This window comes from Trichosurus vulpecula, chromosome 8, assembly GCF_011100635.1.
Source record: "Trichosurus vulpecula isolate mTriVul1 chromosome 8, mTriVul1.pri, whole genome shotgun sequence".
Lineage (NCBI taxonomy): Eukaryota > Metazoa > Chordata > Mammalia > Diprotodontia > Phalangeridae > Trichosurus > Trichosurus vulpecula.
The window spans coordinates 21,505,927-21,522,356 of record NC_050580.1 but is presented as its reverse complement, the minus strand read 5'-3'; the positions used below and the strand labels follow the sequence as shown (position 1 = coordinate 21,522,356).

Here is a 16,430-nt window from a genome sequence, read left to right as displayed (position 1 = left end):
CCTGTAGGTTAGAGAAGTGAGACAGATGTTGAGGAAGGATGCCAAGACTAAAGGCACATCCTCTTCCTAAGAGAATAGTTCAAGCTCCAGGGGAAGATGAGAGCATCAAGGGAGGCAAGGTGGAGCAGGGGACCCAGAGCAGGACTGTGGAGGATTCCCACTGCTCTCCACCCCCTCCCAAGAAAGAACCAATGAAGATACCGGGCAGGGAACAAAACACACCATTGTTTCAGGAAAACTAGCTTGGCAATGTTAGCTAAGAGAGACCAAAGAAGTAAATCACAGCAGGAAATTTAATTTGGAGCCTATTTCCATTTAAGGAGGGATTGTGGTATAGCAGAAAAAGCCCAAGATTTGGGATCAGAGGACCTGAATTCAAATCCCCACTCTGCCAACTTACTGCTGGGTCACCCTGGGAAAATGACTTTACTGCTCTGGGCCTCCGTTTCTTCATCTGTAAAATGAAGGGATTGGACTAGCTGGCCTCTGAGGGCCCTCCAAACTCTAGTTCTCTGACCCTAGTCTGAGGTGGTGAGGGCCCAGACCAGATGAGACATCAACAGGAACAAAGGGACTGATACGAGAAGATATTGAAAAGCCTTGGAGCCTGACTTGTTTTAGCCTAGAAAAATGATGGAGTCACAGACACGAATTGGGACATCCAAAGAGGGAAGGCAGGAGAAAGAAAATGGTGGGACATACAGGTAATGATGTCCAGCAGACAAGGAGAACTATCAGAAAGGATATCAGGGTTTCAGACATAGAGACGTTCACCCAGAGTTGGACGTGAAGCCATAAGGACAAAGGGGATTGCCCAGGTGAAGAGCACCAAGGATTGAATCCTGGTGTCCATGTTTTGTTAATGCAGAGACAGCAAAGTATAATGGATGGGGCACTGGATTTTGCCTCGGAAAGATCTGGGTTCAAATCCTTCCTTGGACACTTCCTGGTGATGTGATCCTAGACAAGTCGCTTAACTTCTCTTTATCTGTAAAACAGGGATAATAACAGCCTCTGGAAGCAAAAGGAAGACAATGAATTTTCCAGGGAAGGGAGAGACGTGATCAGGGGCCCCTCCCCTGCCACACAGTCTGAGTTACCCTCAGCAAAACCGACTGGCTTCTCTACCCTGTGCAGGCCAGGGAGGCCCTTTGGGCCAAGACTCTGGGTCTCTGAGCTTCTCTTGTTGCCATTCAGGGATCACTGAAAAGCCAGATGTGAGCGGTTATTTAAAACCAGTTGTTGCAGGACAGCTGTGGCAGATCTATAATGAGGAAACTGCCTTCCCCCAAAAAGCTGACATTAGGAACGCCCAGAAACTTACTTCCTAGGCTTCCTTCTTTTCATTGCGGCCATGTGCTGTTAAGCCTGGGGGCTGCTGCACACTGAGCTGAGAGTTTGTACACTTGGGGGGCTCTTAGGTTTGATGATTTCCTTTTTCTCTGACCACCCATCTCTAAAAATTGGACAGATTGGTCATGGCTAACAGTGGAACAAATTTGGGGTTGGAGTAGTTTCTAATGATGTGCAGAAAGCTGCTGTGGTGGATGGGGGTTAGAATTTTTTTTCTTTTATAACAAAATTCAGCTTCACCGCTATGTAATCGAGGACAAATCACTTCTCTGGGCCTCAGTTTCCTCATCTGTCAAACGAAGGGGCAGGACTAGATCTTTTTAAGGCCCCTACCAGGAAGTTAACTCCATAATAAAATGAAGTATTTATTTCAAAGTTACAAAATTTTGAAAGTAACTCAAATTATATTCCTGTAAGTCCCCTTGTATCATTACTATAATCTAACCCTGAGAAGAAAACGCTCCACAGCTTTCTTTCCAGGCCCTTAAAAGCAGCTTCCTCTTTCTTCTACTGAAAGCTTTTGGAATTCAACAGGAACGCTGAAAAAGAACACATTTCCTCGACTTTTACAGGAGCAAACTGGTCCTTTAGAGGAATAGAAGCCCACCCCAAGCCTTCCTTAGCAGACAAATCATTATGCAACTGTCTTTCAAACAAGGAGTCCAGTAAACATTCCATTTCGACTGATGGCTGATTTTTTTTCTTTCTAAAATATGGGTTTGGACAACTTCCTCATGTTCTCTCACAGGAGCCAAAAGCCAAAATCTGGCTATCTCCAAACTGGCCAGGCCTAGCTTGTCAGTCCTGTGTAGCCCAACAGGGTACGGACCCATGGCTCTGGCTCCCACCTCCATGTGTCAGGAAACAAGGCTCTCTGCTTCGATATGCGCAGCAGAGCCAACATCTGGGACCCATCAAACACTGGAGAGTTCTTCTTTGAGATATTTCCGGCTGAGCTTTGGCAGGTCCAAATGCCCATGACTCTTTGTTGCTCGCTATTTGAAAAGTGGGTCTCCCTCATCTATTTGCATTATTTACCTCTGAGGTAAGTCTGTCAGAAGACAGACCCCCAGAATGAAGGTCTTGTCTAAGCCTGTAGAGGATGGCATGGCCATACTTTGTCTACTCTCAGGTCTGTGGTTTCACTTACTGTGCGTGAGAGCACATGCGCATGCGTGCGTGCATGCACGTGCACACACACAGACACATACACACACACCCCAACAGCAAACAATCCCCAGCTTTGAAAGCTGGGGATGGGTCACTAAAACGATTTCCATTCTATGACAATCTAGTTACAGAGAACAGACTCAGAGCCAACTCTCTAATTCTCTCCCTTCTCCATCCCTTACCACCACCTGGGAGAATGGTACTGAGTGGAAGTCTACAGACTCCGTGTGCCATCCACAGCACTGCCCACATATGTGTGTGTCTGTGTATCTGTGTATCTGTGTATCTGTGTGCGTGCGTGTGTATGCGTGTGTGTGTGTTTACCTCGTAGGTTGTCCTCATCGTGGGCTTGTAGGAGACGTGATTAGCCCTCCTCAGCTCCTTGATGGTTTCGGCTGGCATTGACTTGGAGAACCCCAGGCCACTCCACGTGTTGGTTGGCGTCCTCACCTCCGTCACCACCGGCTTTTTCAGCATTGCTGTGGGGAAGGAGGAAGGGGACACACAGGGAGCAGCCAACTGTGAGTCATTTTCTCAAACAAGATTATACACAACCGAGGGTGTGATCTTTGACAATGATAATAATGATAACTAGCATTGACGTGGCACTTTAAAGTTTGCAAAGCACTCTACAAATGTCATCTCACTGGACCCTCACACTAACTCTGGGAAGTAGGTATTACTATTATCCCCATTTTACGGAGGAAGAAAATGAGGCAAACAGGGGTGAGTGACTTTCCCAGGGTAACACAGCTTAAGTAAGTATCTGAGGCTGCATTTGAACTCAGGCATTCCTGACTCCAGTCCCAGAGCTCTATCCGCTGAGCCACCCAGCTATCTTTATGCATCACAAACCAGAACAGAATAGGCCAGGGTCACATAGGTCCCAAGTCAAAGAGCCAGGATTCAAATTCAGGACATCTGACTTTAAGATTCAGTACCCTTACCACTGTATCAAAAAGCCTTGTCAATTTAATTTAATCCTCCATTAGGTGAATACAGACTTCATATTACTTGGGTCTGTTTTTCTTGTTTGTTTTGTTTTTCTTTTCTTTTTTTTTCTTAGCACAGATAAACCTTTTTCATTAAGTGCAAAGTGAGTCAAACACAGGCAGTGGAAAATATGTTTATGGGTCCACTGAGAAACAGAGGCTTTTTGGAGGAGAGTAATGGACTACATACCTTTGGTTGCTAGCAGCTTCTTCTGTTCATAGTCAAATGCCTAAAAAATTAAACAAAAAGAAAATTCTTTACTTCTCCTTTCACCATGGGTCACACTAATACTCACATTCTAAAACGTACAACTCATGAATTCCCAAGGGACAAATGTTAAATCTCGATATAATGACATACTAGCAATTCACTGAAAGTCTGAGGCATCTAAATGGTAAACCAATCGATTGACAAGCAACTATTAAGTCCCTATCATGTGCCAAGCACTGTACTAGAAACTAGAGAGAAAAACAAAAGCACCCTTCTCCCCAAAGAGCTTATGTTCTATAGGATCATTTAAACTATCTCATTAGAGCAATAAGTATCTGACTTTCCAAAGAGGCAGCACTGAGTCAACCTGTCTGTCTCCTTTAACTCAAAAAAAATCTATTTATGATTAATATTTAACACACTAGGGAATGCATACTCCAAATATCAGTGCCTCAAACTAATAGTATACAGAAATCTGGTTTGGGATACTACATTCCTGAAATACTAAGATTCTACCCCAAATTCCTGCACTACTCTTTCCCAGAATCCAGCTGTTCCCAAAAAAAACCTCTCATTTATGATAAACATGACCTATCATGCCTATGGCTTTGATGCCAAGGATTTGGGGAATCCTTTCCAAAGACAGAACTTGATGCCAAGATACCAGTGGACTGTTTTTAAAAATAAGTTTGATTTCTGTGGAATATATCTCATTCTGTAGTTAACCTGCAAAATTCTCTCCTCCTCCTCCTCCTCCTCTCCCCCATCATCTAAGTTGAACCCTCTCTTATAACAAAAAAATCAGTTAGACAAAAGCACCCAATTACCACAGCTGTGTCTGAGAAAGCATATAATGTTTTGTTCTCATAGCCTTCACCCCCACACCCACACCCTTTGCTGACGGGAGAAAGATTTGATTCATTATCTGTTCTCTGGGACCATTATTGGTTTTTTGACTGCTCCAAGTGAGATTATTAAATCAAACTAAATATTGCTTGACTTCAACTTGCAATGACATTAGATGATATTAAACAATCAGACCTCGAGTTCTATTTGCTGGCCAGCACTCATAGAGTGCCTCCAAACCAAGTGCCTGGTAAATTCTGACTAAAGGAAAGACTTGATCCAAACATGCTTGACTCTCAAGTTGCTATCTCAGCAGCATTCTGTAGAAAAAAGAGGACCTTTGGTGAGAGCCTAGAGCTGCTACTGATGATTTGTGTCATTTTACCTTGCTGGGCCTCAGTTTCTCATCTGTAGAAGGAAGGTCTTGGACTCAATAACCTTAAACATCCCTGCAGGCTCTAGGTTATAATTCCATACTCAATGAACTCTTTTAAAACACAAAATGTTAGAAATCAAAGGTATGTTAGAGAGATCAGCTATATCACAAAGAATGGACTGGAAACAGCACTTTTAAGGTTAACTGAATGCCTCAAGCAGACATTATCCTATCTGATCACTTGCTGCAACCTTCTCACTTTGAACATGAAGAAACAGAGACTCGTTTGCAATCGCTCTAGATGCAAATGGGTCTCCTAACACACACTTAGTGTCTCTGTAGCCCCAAAGATTTCAGCCAAAGATCGTTAATTAGTGGCTGTCCAGCACCCTCAGTCCCAAGAGACGGCTGCCCCTGGAAGTGCTGGCACGTTGTCAGCCCAGCTGGACTACTCATGAAGAGCACTGGTTTGCTGCATTAAATTTGTCACTGTTGACTAAAATGAGGTTTGAGGATCAGAGCCTCTCTCAGTCACAGATGTCGGTGGGGATGAGGGAAGAAGAATGGCATTTACATGTTGAAAATCATGATGATAAACAAGACAGAGGACCAGATGCTTTCTCTGACCTTCACAAACTCCTAAAACTCACCAAAATAAACACTCTGTGCCAGAGGTAAATGTAGCCGTCTCCACAGGTCAAGTCACCAAGAAGTACAAGGAGGCAACAATCTGATGAAATAACAACAGAGAGGGCTAGCTCCTAATCTCTAACACGTACACTCAGGCCCCCTTGCTCCTAGCCCCCGCTCTCTGGCAGGATGACACAAGGGGACTCATACAGCAGTTGCCTTGTTGCTACCAGAGTCTCTGCTGGCACATCCTGTCCCTGAACTCACGCCGCCTTTCTGTGCCAACAAATAGCAGAATTCAACTCAACCCATTTCTCTCCCCCTCATGCAGAGAAGGTGAGGCATAGGAAAGTGAACACACTAGGCCTGGGAAGGCAGCATGCTGTACTGCAGTAGCCCTCAGCCAGAGAATTAAAGAAGAGAGGTAATTGGTGAAATGTACCAGCATATGGGGATGAGGGGGAGCTCTACATAAGGCCTGAAGAAAAAGAGTCTGGCATCCAGTGTGGGCCACTTCTGTCCACTCAGAAGTCACTTGGTGCAGGGACTGAGGCTGGTTAAAAGTTAATTCCCCAGAAAAGGAGAAGGCTGAGATAACTTTTATGTCAAATGCTGGGGAATCTGACATCAAAAAGGAAGGAGTCAGAAAGTGAACAATACGGGAATATAAGAAAAAGAGATTTAAATTACCAAAAATCTCAAGAGGGAGAAAAATCAGTCAAAAGTCTTGAGCATTGGCACATAAATCAATAGAAAAGACATTAAAACAGAAGGAAAGATGACCTCTGGGACATCTAAATGAGTCCAAACATTTCTGAATAAATACTGCCAAGACAAAAGAAACTGAATCAACATTTGATGAAACAGAGGACCCTGCGGATTTCCAAGACAGAATGATAACACAGCAATTCTCAGTAGTTCAAGAGAGAAATTAAAATGGTGAGAACAGAAATGATGACCTGCGCAGTAGAAATAATTAGCAAAATAGGAAAACTTGAATACACAATGGCAAACTTTACCAAGAAACAAAAGAGGAAACAAACACAAATATAAGAAGTAAAAAGTAATCTAGATGAAGAATAGCAATAACATTAAAAGAACAATGATCTCTAAACAAGAAAAACATTGTGCTCTCGAATATAGGATACAGAGAAAACTTAAGGATCATAGGCCTCTCAGAACACAAGTCAAAAAACCCTGAGCACCATAATGCAAGAAATAATACAGCAAAACTGCCCAGAACTTCTAAAAACATAAAACAAAATGCTAGTCAAAAGAATCCATGCATTTCCTCCAACGAGCAAAGAAAAAATCTACGCTGCAAATTCCAGGATAATAATGGTTAAATTTTACAATTTCAATGACAAATAACAAATTCTGCAAACTACCATGAAAAAGCCCTTTAAAATATAAAGAAAAAGAAATTTGAATAAATCAAGACTACTCTTCACCCACTAGGAACTACAGAAGGGAATGGAATGGTGTGTTCTGAAGAGGAAAGGAGTTCAAGATACAACCCAAGACGTGAGTCTAATCATTAATTTTGAAAAATAGACATTCAATAAAAAAATGAGATAACATTTGTGAAGTTCTTAGCAAATTTTAAAGTATTATATAAATGTCCGCAATGACAAGGATGGCATAAAAGTTCACCAATAACCCCAAATTTTCATTTTAAGCAATCTTCCACCCCCTCCAATTTTTAACCAAATTAGCGATAATGAGAGGCAGCATTTCATAGTGAGTATAAATCTGGGCCCAAAACTCATGGTTCAGATACTGGCTGTGTGACCTGGGCAATTCTCACTCTCAGTGCCCCAGGGTAACCCTCTAAGATTATAAAATTTCAAAGCCAGCTTTCACTGGTGGAGGGAGCTTTCTAATCAGGAGTTTCTTATACCAAGGAAATCATAAGTCTAGTCCAAATAGCACTAATTACAGCCTGATATTTATACGGCACTTGAAGCAGAGCGTTCAAACCTTATTATTTCATTTGATGCAGCTAGGTGGTACAGAGACTAGAGAGCACCTACCTCCTAAGGTTGTAATGAGAATTGACTGAGATATCTGTCAGGTGTTGAGCACAGTGTCTGGGACATAGTAAACACTACAGAAAGGCTAATTCCCTTCCCTTCCCCACCATATATGATCCTCATGATTACCCTGTGAGATATGCACAATAGCTATTAACATCCCCATTCTACACTTTATTAGATAATAGAGCTAGAGGGAAGACTCAGAAACCAGGCTCAAAGAGCCTACACATGTAGTGACCTACAAAGCTTCACAGAACTAGTACATGTCAGATGTAGGAATGAGGCCCAGGGGTCTCCTGACTCTGAGACCAACCCTCTGTATATCATACCAAGCTGATAAAATGTTCTAGTTGGCATTCCTCCATATTTCCCTTTTCTTCCCCAGTCACTGACAAAGATGGTGTATATAAGATGATGTAAGGAGTGGTGATGGGTCTAGATGTCCACAACTGGATAATTAACTCCACTTTTCCCCCTAGACCTTCAATGGTATTGGGAACTACCAGGAAGAAAACTCCTACTATCAATGCATGTTTGCACCGTCTCTGCAACAGAAAGTTGTCTGGGGAATTGAAAGGAAGTGGCTTGTGTGAGGCAGGGCTTGAACCAGGGTCCTCCTGCCTCCCAGGCCAGCTCTCATTGCTATGCCATATTGCTGCTGCTCCCATCTCCCATGTATTTGACAATTGACTCCCTAGAAAGATGGCATCCACTGGTCTTCTTGAACCCCATTATCAATGATGATTGCAGAGAACTTTCTTCTTAGAGACTGCAAGGCATGTAGACAGTGACTGCACTGATGACATGAATGTACCTCTTACATATGAAAATCCTTCATCAGGAAATGGTCAGCTGGGCTAAAGGAAATGTTTGAAATCTTTATTGCTACACACTGCTGAATTATCTTTTGTCAAAAAGAGATCCAAGAAGAGACAGAAGACAATGAAGATTCACCATAGACCAAGAAATAAAAAATAATAAATACGGCAAAGAGGTTAGATTGGATCATAAAGCTGACACTGAAGTTACAAAGGATTTATCTACACACACACACACACATGCACACACGCACACACACACACCGGCTTCACCTTTTCTGACATTTACAGATTGTAATTTGTCTTTTCCAACAACCAAAAGCAAAGCACGCAACAAAAGCCATGAATATAATTTATCCATGGATAAACACAAGTTAATGATGGTCCTATGACTTGTGGCCAAAATGTCATTGCTAATATGCAAAGTGGCATTTAATTTTAAAGGTAAATTTTACTGTCAAGTAAACAATTTAAGAACTCAGTTCTTAGGAATCAGATTTAGGTACTTTCTCCTCTGTTGAACTTTGAGATTTTGTTTTTAACCAAATTCTGATGGTAAAGTCTACGCAGGCAGAGACCATATTATTCTTGTTTCTGTCTCTAAGAGTGCCTAGGAGCACACACTAAGTGCTCAATACTAGACTACTGAATTTTGGAGTTAGGTAAGCACATATGTAAATATGTATAATGTAAATATGAATTTAACTCAAGGGGACTCAGCCAGTTGGTGCCTCATTCACTGAACATGGCTAGTCAGCTCTACTTCCAGGCCATTTAAACTAGTCTGGAGAGCCTGCTTCTGGAAAGACAAAAAGATATTTAGTAGAAGAATCCCCCTCCTGGATTGAGAGCACACACAGATAATTCTGACTGTTTCCTGTCTGCTTAACTCTTAAAGAGGAGTCTTTTTGGTTGGCTACCAGACAAGAACTGGCAGGCAGCAGACAAAAGACTCGCCCAGAAGTCACTCACTGCCATGTTGTTGCCAGGCTGGTTTGAGTGAAGAAGACATGCTGTAAGGCTCAGGGTGGGGAAAGGCCTATCGGCCTCCCTCAACACATCATCATGTGGCCTGTCTGTTCTTTGCCATTCGGGTCTGTTCTTTTCTACAAGGACAACCTTGCGAGTTTGTAAAGGTTGGAGAAGCATCCTGGATCCAGGACTTAGGATCCATGCCAATCAAGCCAACCTCAGTGCAGCCCCATTGGTGATTTACCTTTTATCAACATACCCATTACTGTTGCATAGAATAGGAGTAAAGAAGGCCTGCTTTTGATAGACACCTCCATGTGGCTAGCCGGGCAGTCAGTCTCTCTTCCTATCGATTCTACCACACCCACCAGGACCTACCTGCATGTTCACATAAGATGATCGTGGAGTGAGACGCGCTCTTTCTGAGTTCTGCTGGGCTGCTGCTGCCCTCTCAGCCGCTCGTTCACTCCCTGGAGCCTTTTTGTCGGCCAAAGGACTCTCCGAGGCACTCAGCTCTGAATCCGAGAGCAATCGTTCACTGGTGCTAAGGAAGAAAGCTTGAAGGTTAGCCCTCAACCTTAAACCACAGGTCTCTTTATGGTCCAAGCCATCAGTGGTCTCCCCATTTACCACCAGATACACAACTTTTGGACTTCTTTGGATTTTTTCATAATACCCCATAGCCAGATACCTTTTTCCCCACCCCATCATTCCACACACTCCCTTCCTGCTTTTCAGCTTCCTCCATTAGATTGTAAATTCCTTGAGGGCAGGGACTGTCTTTGTTTTTATTTGTATTTGTGGTTAGCTTAGTGCCTGCTACTTAGTAGTACTTAAAAATGTTTATTGACTGAGTAAACTAGGCCTAGTTAACCTAAGAGGCAGCAGGATACCTGGGAGAGGGGGAGGGAGAGAGAGATGCTCATAGACATCTGTAAGATCCCATTCTAGAGGATTATATTATCATATTGTAAGAGAGAGGCTCACAGGATTCTGGGTTAACCTTTTTATAGTCCACGGAAGAGTCCAGACCATCTGATGCCTGCTCTAACACTCCATCCGCTAGTCAAGAACCGCTTCCCATACGAGCCAAGGGCAGAATTCAAAAAAGCAAAGCAACATTAATATCCAAGAGTCAAATGAAATGCCTCGCAGCGCCCTGAGGGAGCAGCAGGAGGTGACGTCACCCATATCAGACGGCTATCATCCACACACCGCACACACTCTGGATGGAGTGGGTAAGAGCGCTAGATCTGGAGCCAGAATACCTGAGTTCAAATCTTGCCTCAAACACTTACTAGGTCTGTGATCCTATGCAAATCACCTACCTTCTCTCAGACTCAGTTTCCGCATCTGTAAAAAGGGGCACTTAGCTCAAGGGACTGTGGTGAGGATCAAATGAGATAATATATTAAATTGCTTTGTAACTTAAGCACTACATAAATGTTAGCTATCCTTACAGCTATGGGCTATAAATGGGCTGCTCTGGGAGGGGCAGATTTCCCCTCAAGTACTTAAGGTCAAGTACAGGTTGGACGCCCAGGTAGAAGCAGCATTGTGGTTGAGGGACAGAGAGGTTGGATTTTGGCCCCTGGGGTCTCTTCCAACCCTGTGGTTCTGAGAGATGCACACCTATGTCTGTGACAGACATGATCTGGAACACAGACAACACGGTGGAACCCATTCTAGGGGAAGGAAGTCCTTGAGGATGGGGCTTGAGGGAAATCTCTTCTCAAAGACTGGGGCCCTCAGCGGGAGGCACTCAAGGAAGAATTCAGAAGAAAATGGAGACAAAATTATAGTGGGAAAATAGTAAGTGATAAATATTAAGAGGCAGCCATGATTACAGCAAACAAGATGATTAGGGCAGATGAACTAGATCTAGGTCAATCCTAGATCAACAACATTTTCAGACCACGGAAAGGAAAGAAGAGAAAGGAGGGAGATAGAAGAGAAGGAAGGAGAGACAGAAATATGTAAGGATAGAGAAGAGAAGGGAAAGAGAAGTGGGGGACAAAGGGAGAAGAGAGAGCCAGACAGGTAACATAGCTGAGAGGCAGCTCCAACAGCAAAGCCTAGAGATCTGGGAAACACAAGTTTTCTAAATCTAAGTCGCACCACACAACTGTTCCCTGAAAAGGCAAAGGATGACTCATTGAGGAATACAGAGCTGGGATTTGAACCCAGGTCTTTTTGTTTTCCCATAGAGAGCCAAATTGCTTTCAATACAGACCTTTATAGTGAATCATCAGAAGGATAATAGTGGACAATAAGCATCATAAGGGGGAAAACAGAATGGATCAAACTGGCCCAAATTAGCAATGCAAAATCTTCCTGCACAAAGCCAACATCACCCACAGGATCCTAGCTCAGCAATTCAGCAGGTTCTAAGAGTGGGGAGGTTGGACTCAGAAGACCTTGATTTCTAGATCCATGACCTTGAGCAAGACATAGAGGACTCAAGTTTTAGAACTGGAAGGATCCCAGATTTAGATCTGGGCCCCACCTCATTCTATAGAACAAGAACCTGAGTCCAGCAAAGGAAGAGTGATTTGCCAAAGGTCACAGAAGGAGTAAGAGATCTCGAGGTTCAAAGTTCTCAGTTACAGGGGGGGAACCGAGGCCAAAGAGGGGAAGCCATTTGTGTGGAGTCACACAGGCGGTATGTTGTACAGTTAGGATCTCAGGTCAATTACTCTTCTTTACCTCTTGAAGGCTGTTTCCCTCTGTGTAAGATGTGGATGGCACGACTACTTAGAGGCTGGTTTGGAGGAAAGTGCTTCCCAAGCCTAAAGGTGCCACTAAAAAGGAGGAGATGATACTAGAGTCCCTAAGAAGTTGGGCTGAGGCCAATACCTACTGTAAATGAGAGTTCTTTGTGCCTTGCAGTAATTCTACTGTCTGCCTCTTGGAGCAGGGCACTTTGGATGAAGCCATCATCTGCTTGAGCTCAGTGGCACTGGCTGAATGGGAAGGACTTCGAGGCATGCCCACTTCCACAAAAGCATCGTTGCAACCTGTGGAGCGGAGGAAGACCAAATGCAAATCAAAGTGGCTGCCATCTTGGTAAGGTAACAACATGAAATCGGCCGTCACAGACTGGCATCTAGCATTCTGGGGACATTATTAGCCAAAAGGACTTGTAACAACATTCTGTTTATAAGAGACTGGGCAGAGACTTCTTTAACCAACAGGCCCTTTTAAAGCACCCACTATATACCATGGACTATGCCAATCACTGGAGATACAAAGACAAAAATGAAACTACCCTTGACCTCAAGGTGTTTAAATCTACCCAGGGAGAAAAGCATCCACACACAGATATCTACAAAAGATATACCAGTGATTCACATAGCAAGATTTCAGCCCACATTTTAAAGTCCTCCTGACTGTGGGGATTCTGGAAGTTTCCACCTGCAGTAGGAAAGGCCATCATTTCTATGACATTAACTCAAGTATAAAAAAAATCTTCTGCAGACATGTATGTGTATGCATGGCTTTGCAGGTACAGGTACAGATGTGCGTACACACCTGCACAAAAAACTGTCCACTGGCACAGCTGCGCGCACACCCACCACGGAAGCTGGGAGAATTGGTATTATATTATCGTATGTTTTACATGGTATCTATGATAAAATTCCATACAGTATCATAGCTTTAGAGTTGGGGGGGTCCTTAGAGATCTTAATCCAACTCCCTAATTTTACAATAAGGAAACTGAGGCAGAGAGAGATCACATGATTTGCCCAGGTAGTAAGTGGCAAAACAGTAATACAAATTCAAATCCAATGCCTTATCCACTACACCTCACTGCCATAATTAATACCACCATAGTAATTATTCGATTTCATTGCTTCTTCCTTCATGGCAATTTCTTTCAATATATCAGAGACAAGACAAGCTACAACTGGTCACCCTAACTGTCTGGGAATGGAGCCTGGGCATTCCTCTCAGAGCAGGAACCACCTCCAAACTAGCGAGGGCAGGGGCAAAGGGGCAGGCCCCTACCTTCCGGGGCTCCGGACTTGGACGATACTTGCTCAGAGGCACTTGTCTGGCGTGATGGGTCACCGTGATTTCCAGTCAGCACTTTTTCTCCAAGGGATGAGGTCGATATTGCACCATATTTTATCTTTGAAGACTGAAGCAATTATGGGAAAAGGTCAGAGCTTTCGTTTCACCTAGATGCTCACAAATTTCACATGAAAAAAATATTTATTATGAAAGTTAAGAAAAAAAAAGAATGGAGGCAGAGCTATGCCAGATACAAGTAACCGGAGCACACTCGCTCAGTGAGTTTACCTGCACGTGTCCATTCAGAGCCGGAGAGCCTTGGGGGCCTTCTGACTGCATGCCATTGACGTGGACTTCTATAGGAGTCAAGCCCGGAGGAGGAGATGGCGTTGTCTGGCTGTAGTTGGGCACCCCAGACAACAAGATACTGGTCAATGTGGCTTGGGCGGTGGAGGGAATCATGAGATGAGGGAGAGGTGGGAAACCTACAGTGGGGAAAATCCAAGCAAAGGAGAACACATCGTCGCAAGGTTCCTGCTGATACTGTCAGGACCCAAAGGAAGGAGAGCAGCATCCTCATCACTTCCCACCCACAGGGGCAACTGCTTTATATTTATCCCCCAGGGTTTAATAAGAAATTCAAGCACATCTTACAAGATCTCAGAAGGATTTTTGGGGCAATCTGGACCAAACTCTTGTTTAAAATGCACACTGGACAAGGAATGCAGCCCTTCCTTGGCCACAGTGCCTAGTAAATGCTCATTCTTTCATGTGGCTTGGTAGTAGCACAGGCAGGTCTACAACCCAGGGCCCCCATCCCTGTTTTGATGGGACTTTGCACCATGTCAATCCGCTAGCCACATGACTAATTTGGCAGAAATACTCCTTAGTCATTGGATTGCCAATTGGGAAGACTGTAGGAGCCTTCAGGTTGGCAGGGGAAGTGACCAGAATTTAAGGAAGAGGGTTAGCCTGAAATAGTGCAAATGACATTGGCTCCAGTCAGGGTGGGTTTGAACACCAGCTCGGCTACTCAGACTCTGACCTTGGGCAAATGCCTTCACTGCTCTGGACCCCAGATTCTTCATCTAGGAATGTCTTTTGCTTCTTTGTGCCCCAGTGCTTCCTTAGCACAGTGCCTGGCACATAGTGATAGGAATAATAGGACCAATAATAACAACATTTATATTGCACCTACTGCATACTGTGTTAAGAGCTTTATAAATATTATCTTCTTCAATAATACAATAGGTGCTTAATAAATGCTTATTGACTGACTGATCAGGTTGGACTAAGGTTTCTTCCATCTTCAGAGTCATAACAGTCCAGAGTTCCTTCAAGCAGCCTTCTTTTTAATGTACGGTCAGATATGTCCCTTGTCTGGCCACTAATTTGTCTTAATGACACTGTAAGGATTCTATTTTTAGTACCATATCCAGATCAACCCCAAAAACATTTGTCAAGTGTCTATGGCTCACATAGTGCTGATCAATACAATAAACAACAAAAAAAAACCAGAGCCTGCCAACAAGGAGTTTACAGTCTACCAGGGGAATACCTCCCATAACATCCTTAGGTTCCTGCTGCCTTCCATTACATTCCCAGCACACTGACCTGTGGCATTTGAAGTGCTGGCAAGTGGGGGAGCCCAGAGCGTGGGGCTCGGAGTACCAGAACTAGGACTCTGCAGAGGGCTGACAGCGCTGTTAAGAGCATTCAGGAGTGAGTTTGGAGTCGTCGAGGTGTTTACAGATAGGGCAGTCGGGCCGAGAAGACCTGTAAGGGACAAATGTGGAAAGTCAGCATGCGTAATGGTTCTAGATTTTACTGTAAAGATGCCCCCAGTATTGCTCCTTTGAATGTAAATCCTCTAAAATATGTAGGGCATCCTGAAAGTCTAAACTCAACTCTAACCCACTAAAACTTAAGATAGCACTAAGAATTCTGGGACACCCTATATACTATACTTAGGAAATTCCTCCAACAGAGTCACTGGAGTTGTAGAGTCTTCAAGGTCTACAAGCCCAGGAATAAACTGTGGTCTGAGGACTGACCTAGGCACATGCAGAAAGGCTGGTCACCAAGTAAAGGAAATGCAGTGACTGTCACAAGAGGGCAGAAAGGTTATGTACATGACAATGTCTGACTGGAGTATGTTACAATCCCTGTGTGCAGCAGGCTCAGCCACAGCCAAGGTCATTTTGTATAGAAACTCTCCCCCAGGAGAATCCAACTTCCTTGAGGGCAGGAACCACTTCATTTTTTTGACTTTCTATCCCCAGCTCAGCCCACCATAGATATTTAACAAACGAATGCAAAATTGAACTGAAAAAGGAACTGCCCTGCCTCAGAATCCCGGACTCTCCAGGCAGAGGACTCCAGAGGCCACCTCACTCACCCTATTACTGGAAAAGCATGTCCCCTTATAAGATCTTATAACAGGCAACACAGCCCAGAGACCTCGAGGAAGGAGAGACCACTAGTCTCCCTGGGCAGCCCTTCCCATGTCAGAACAACTCTCATTGCCATAAAGATTTTTCCCAGCATCAAACCTAAATGTGCCTCTTGCAGCTTTGACCTTTGCTATCTGAGGGCTTGCTCTCTCTTCTCAAAAGTGGGTAAGGAGATTCTCAAACCTGCTGCCTTTTCTTATAGAATTCATCCAAGTCAAATTCCCAGTCTTGGTGTCAATAAAGGCCCTTTTGTGTGAATTTACAAGGGGTGGGGGTCATGCTTACATCAGGTTCCAATGGTCTGACATATGCATCCCTCATCAGTCTTCTTGGTTTGAGTTGACATTGCAGTTAAGTCCTTAATGTTTTGTCCCCTCCTCTCCCCCAGTAGAGGAATGGCTCCTAAGGGTCCATTTGCAGAAAGGCTAGTCTATTCTCAACAGGCTGTTTGCAGTTAATGGGACATAACCAATAACTATATTATTCTTCTGATGTCTACCTCAATGCACTTCCTCCTCTCCTCCTAAAAACAAATGACCAAAGTTCTTTTTTATGTTTG

The 16,430-nt window shown here is 43.7% G+C and overlaps 1 protein-coding gene across 1 annotated transcript in view; it reads right to left on the bottom strand.

The window, feature by feature from the left end:
- The window catches only part of BICC1 (BicC family RNA binding protein 1), a 279,063-nt gene that overhangs the window by 24,969 nt on the left and 237,664 nt on the right, over positions 1-16,430 (bottom strand). Inside the window, exons 11-17 of the mRNA XM_036769596.1 lie at positions 15,033-15,194; positions 13,707-13,903; positions 13,413-13,545; positions 12,265-12,421; positions 9,783-9,948; positions 3,706-3,745; positions 2,848-3,002 (exon numbers count right to left, since the gene is read on the bottom strand). Of these exons, the coding sequence (XP_036625491.1) occupies positions 2,848-3,002; positions 3,706-3,745; positions 9,783-9,948; positions 12,265-12,421; positions 13,413-13,545; positions 13,707-13,903; positions 15,033-15,194 (1,010 nt within the window). The remainder of the gene's footprint in view (positions 1-2,847; positions 3,003-3,705; positions 3,746-9,782; positions 9,949-12,264; positions 12,422-13,412; positions 13,546-13,706; positions 13,904-15,032; positions 15,195-16,430) is intronic.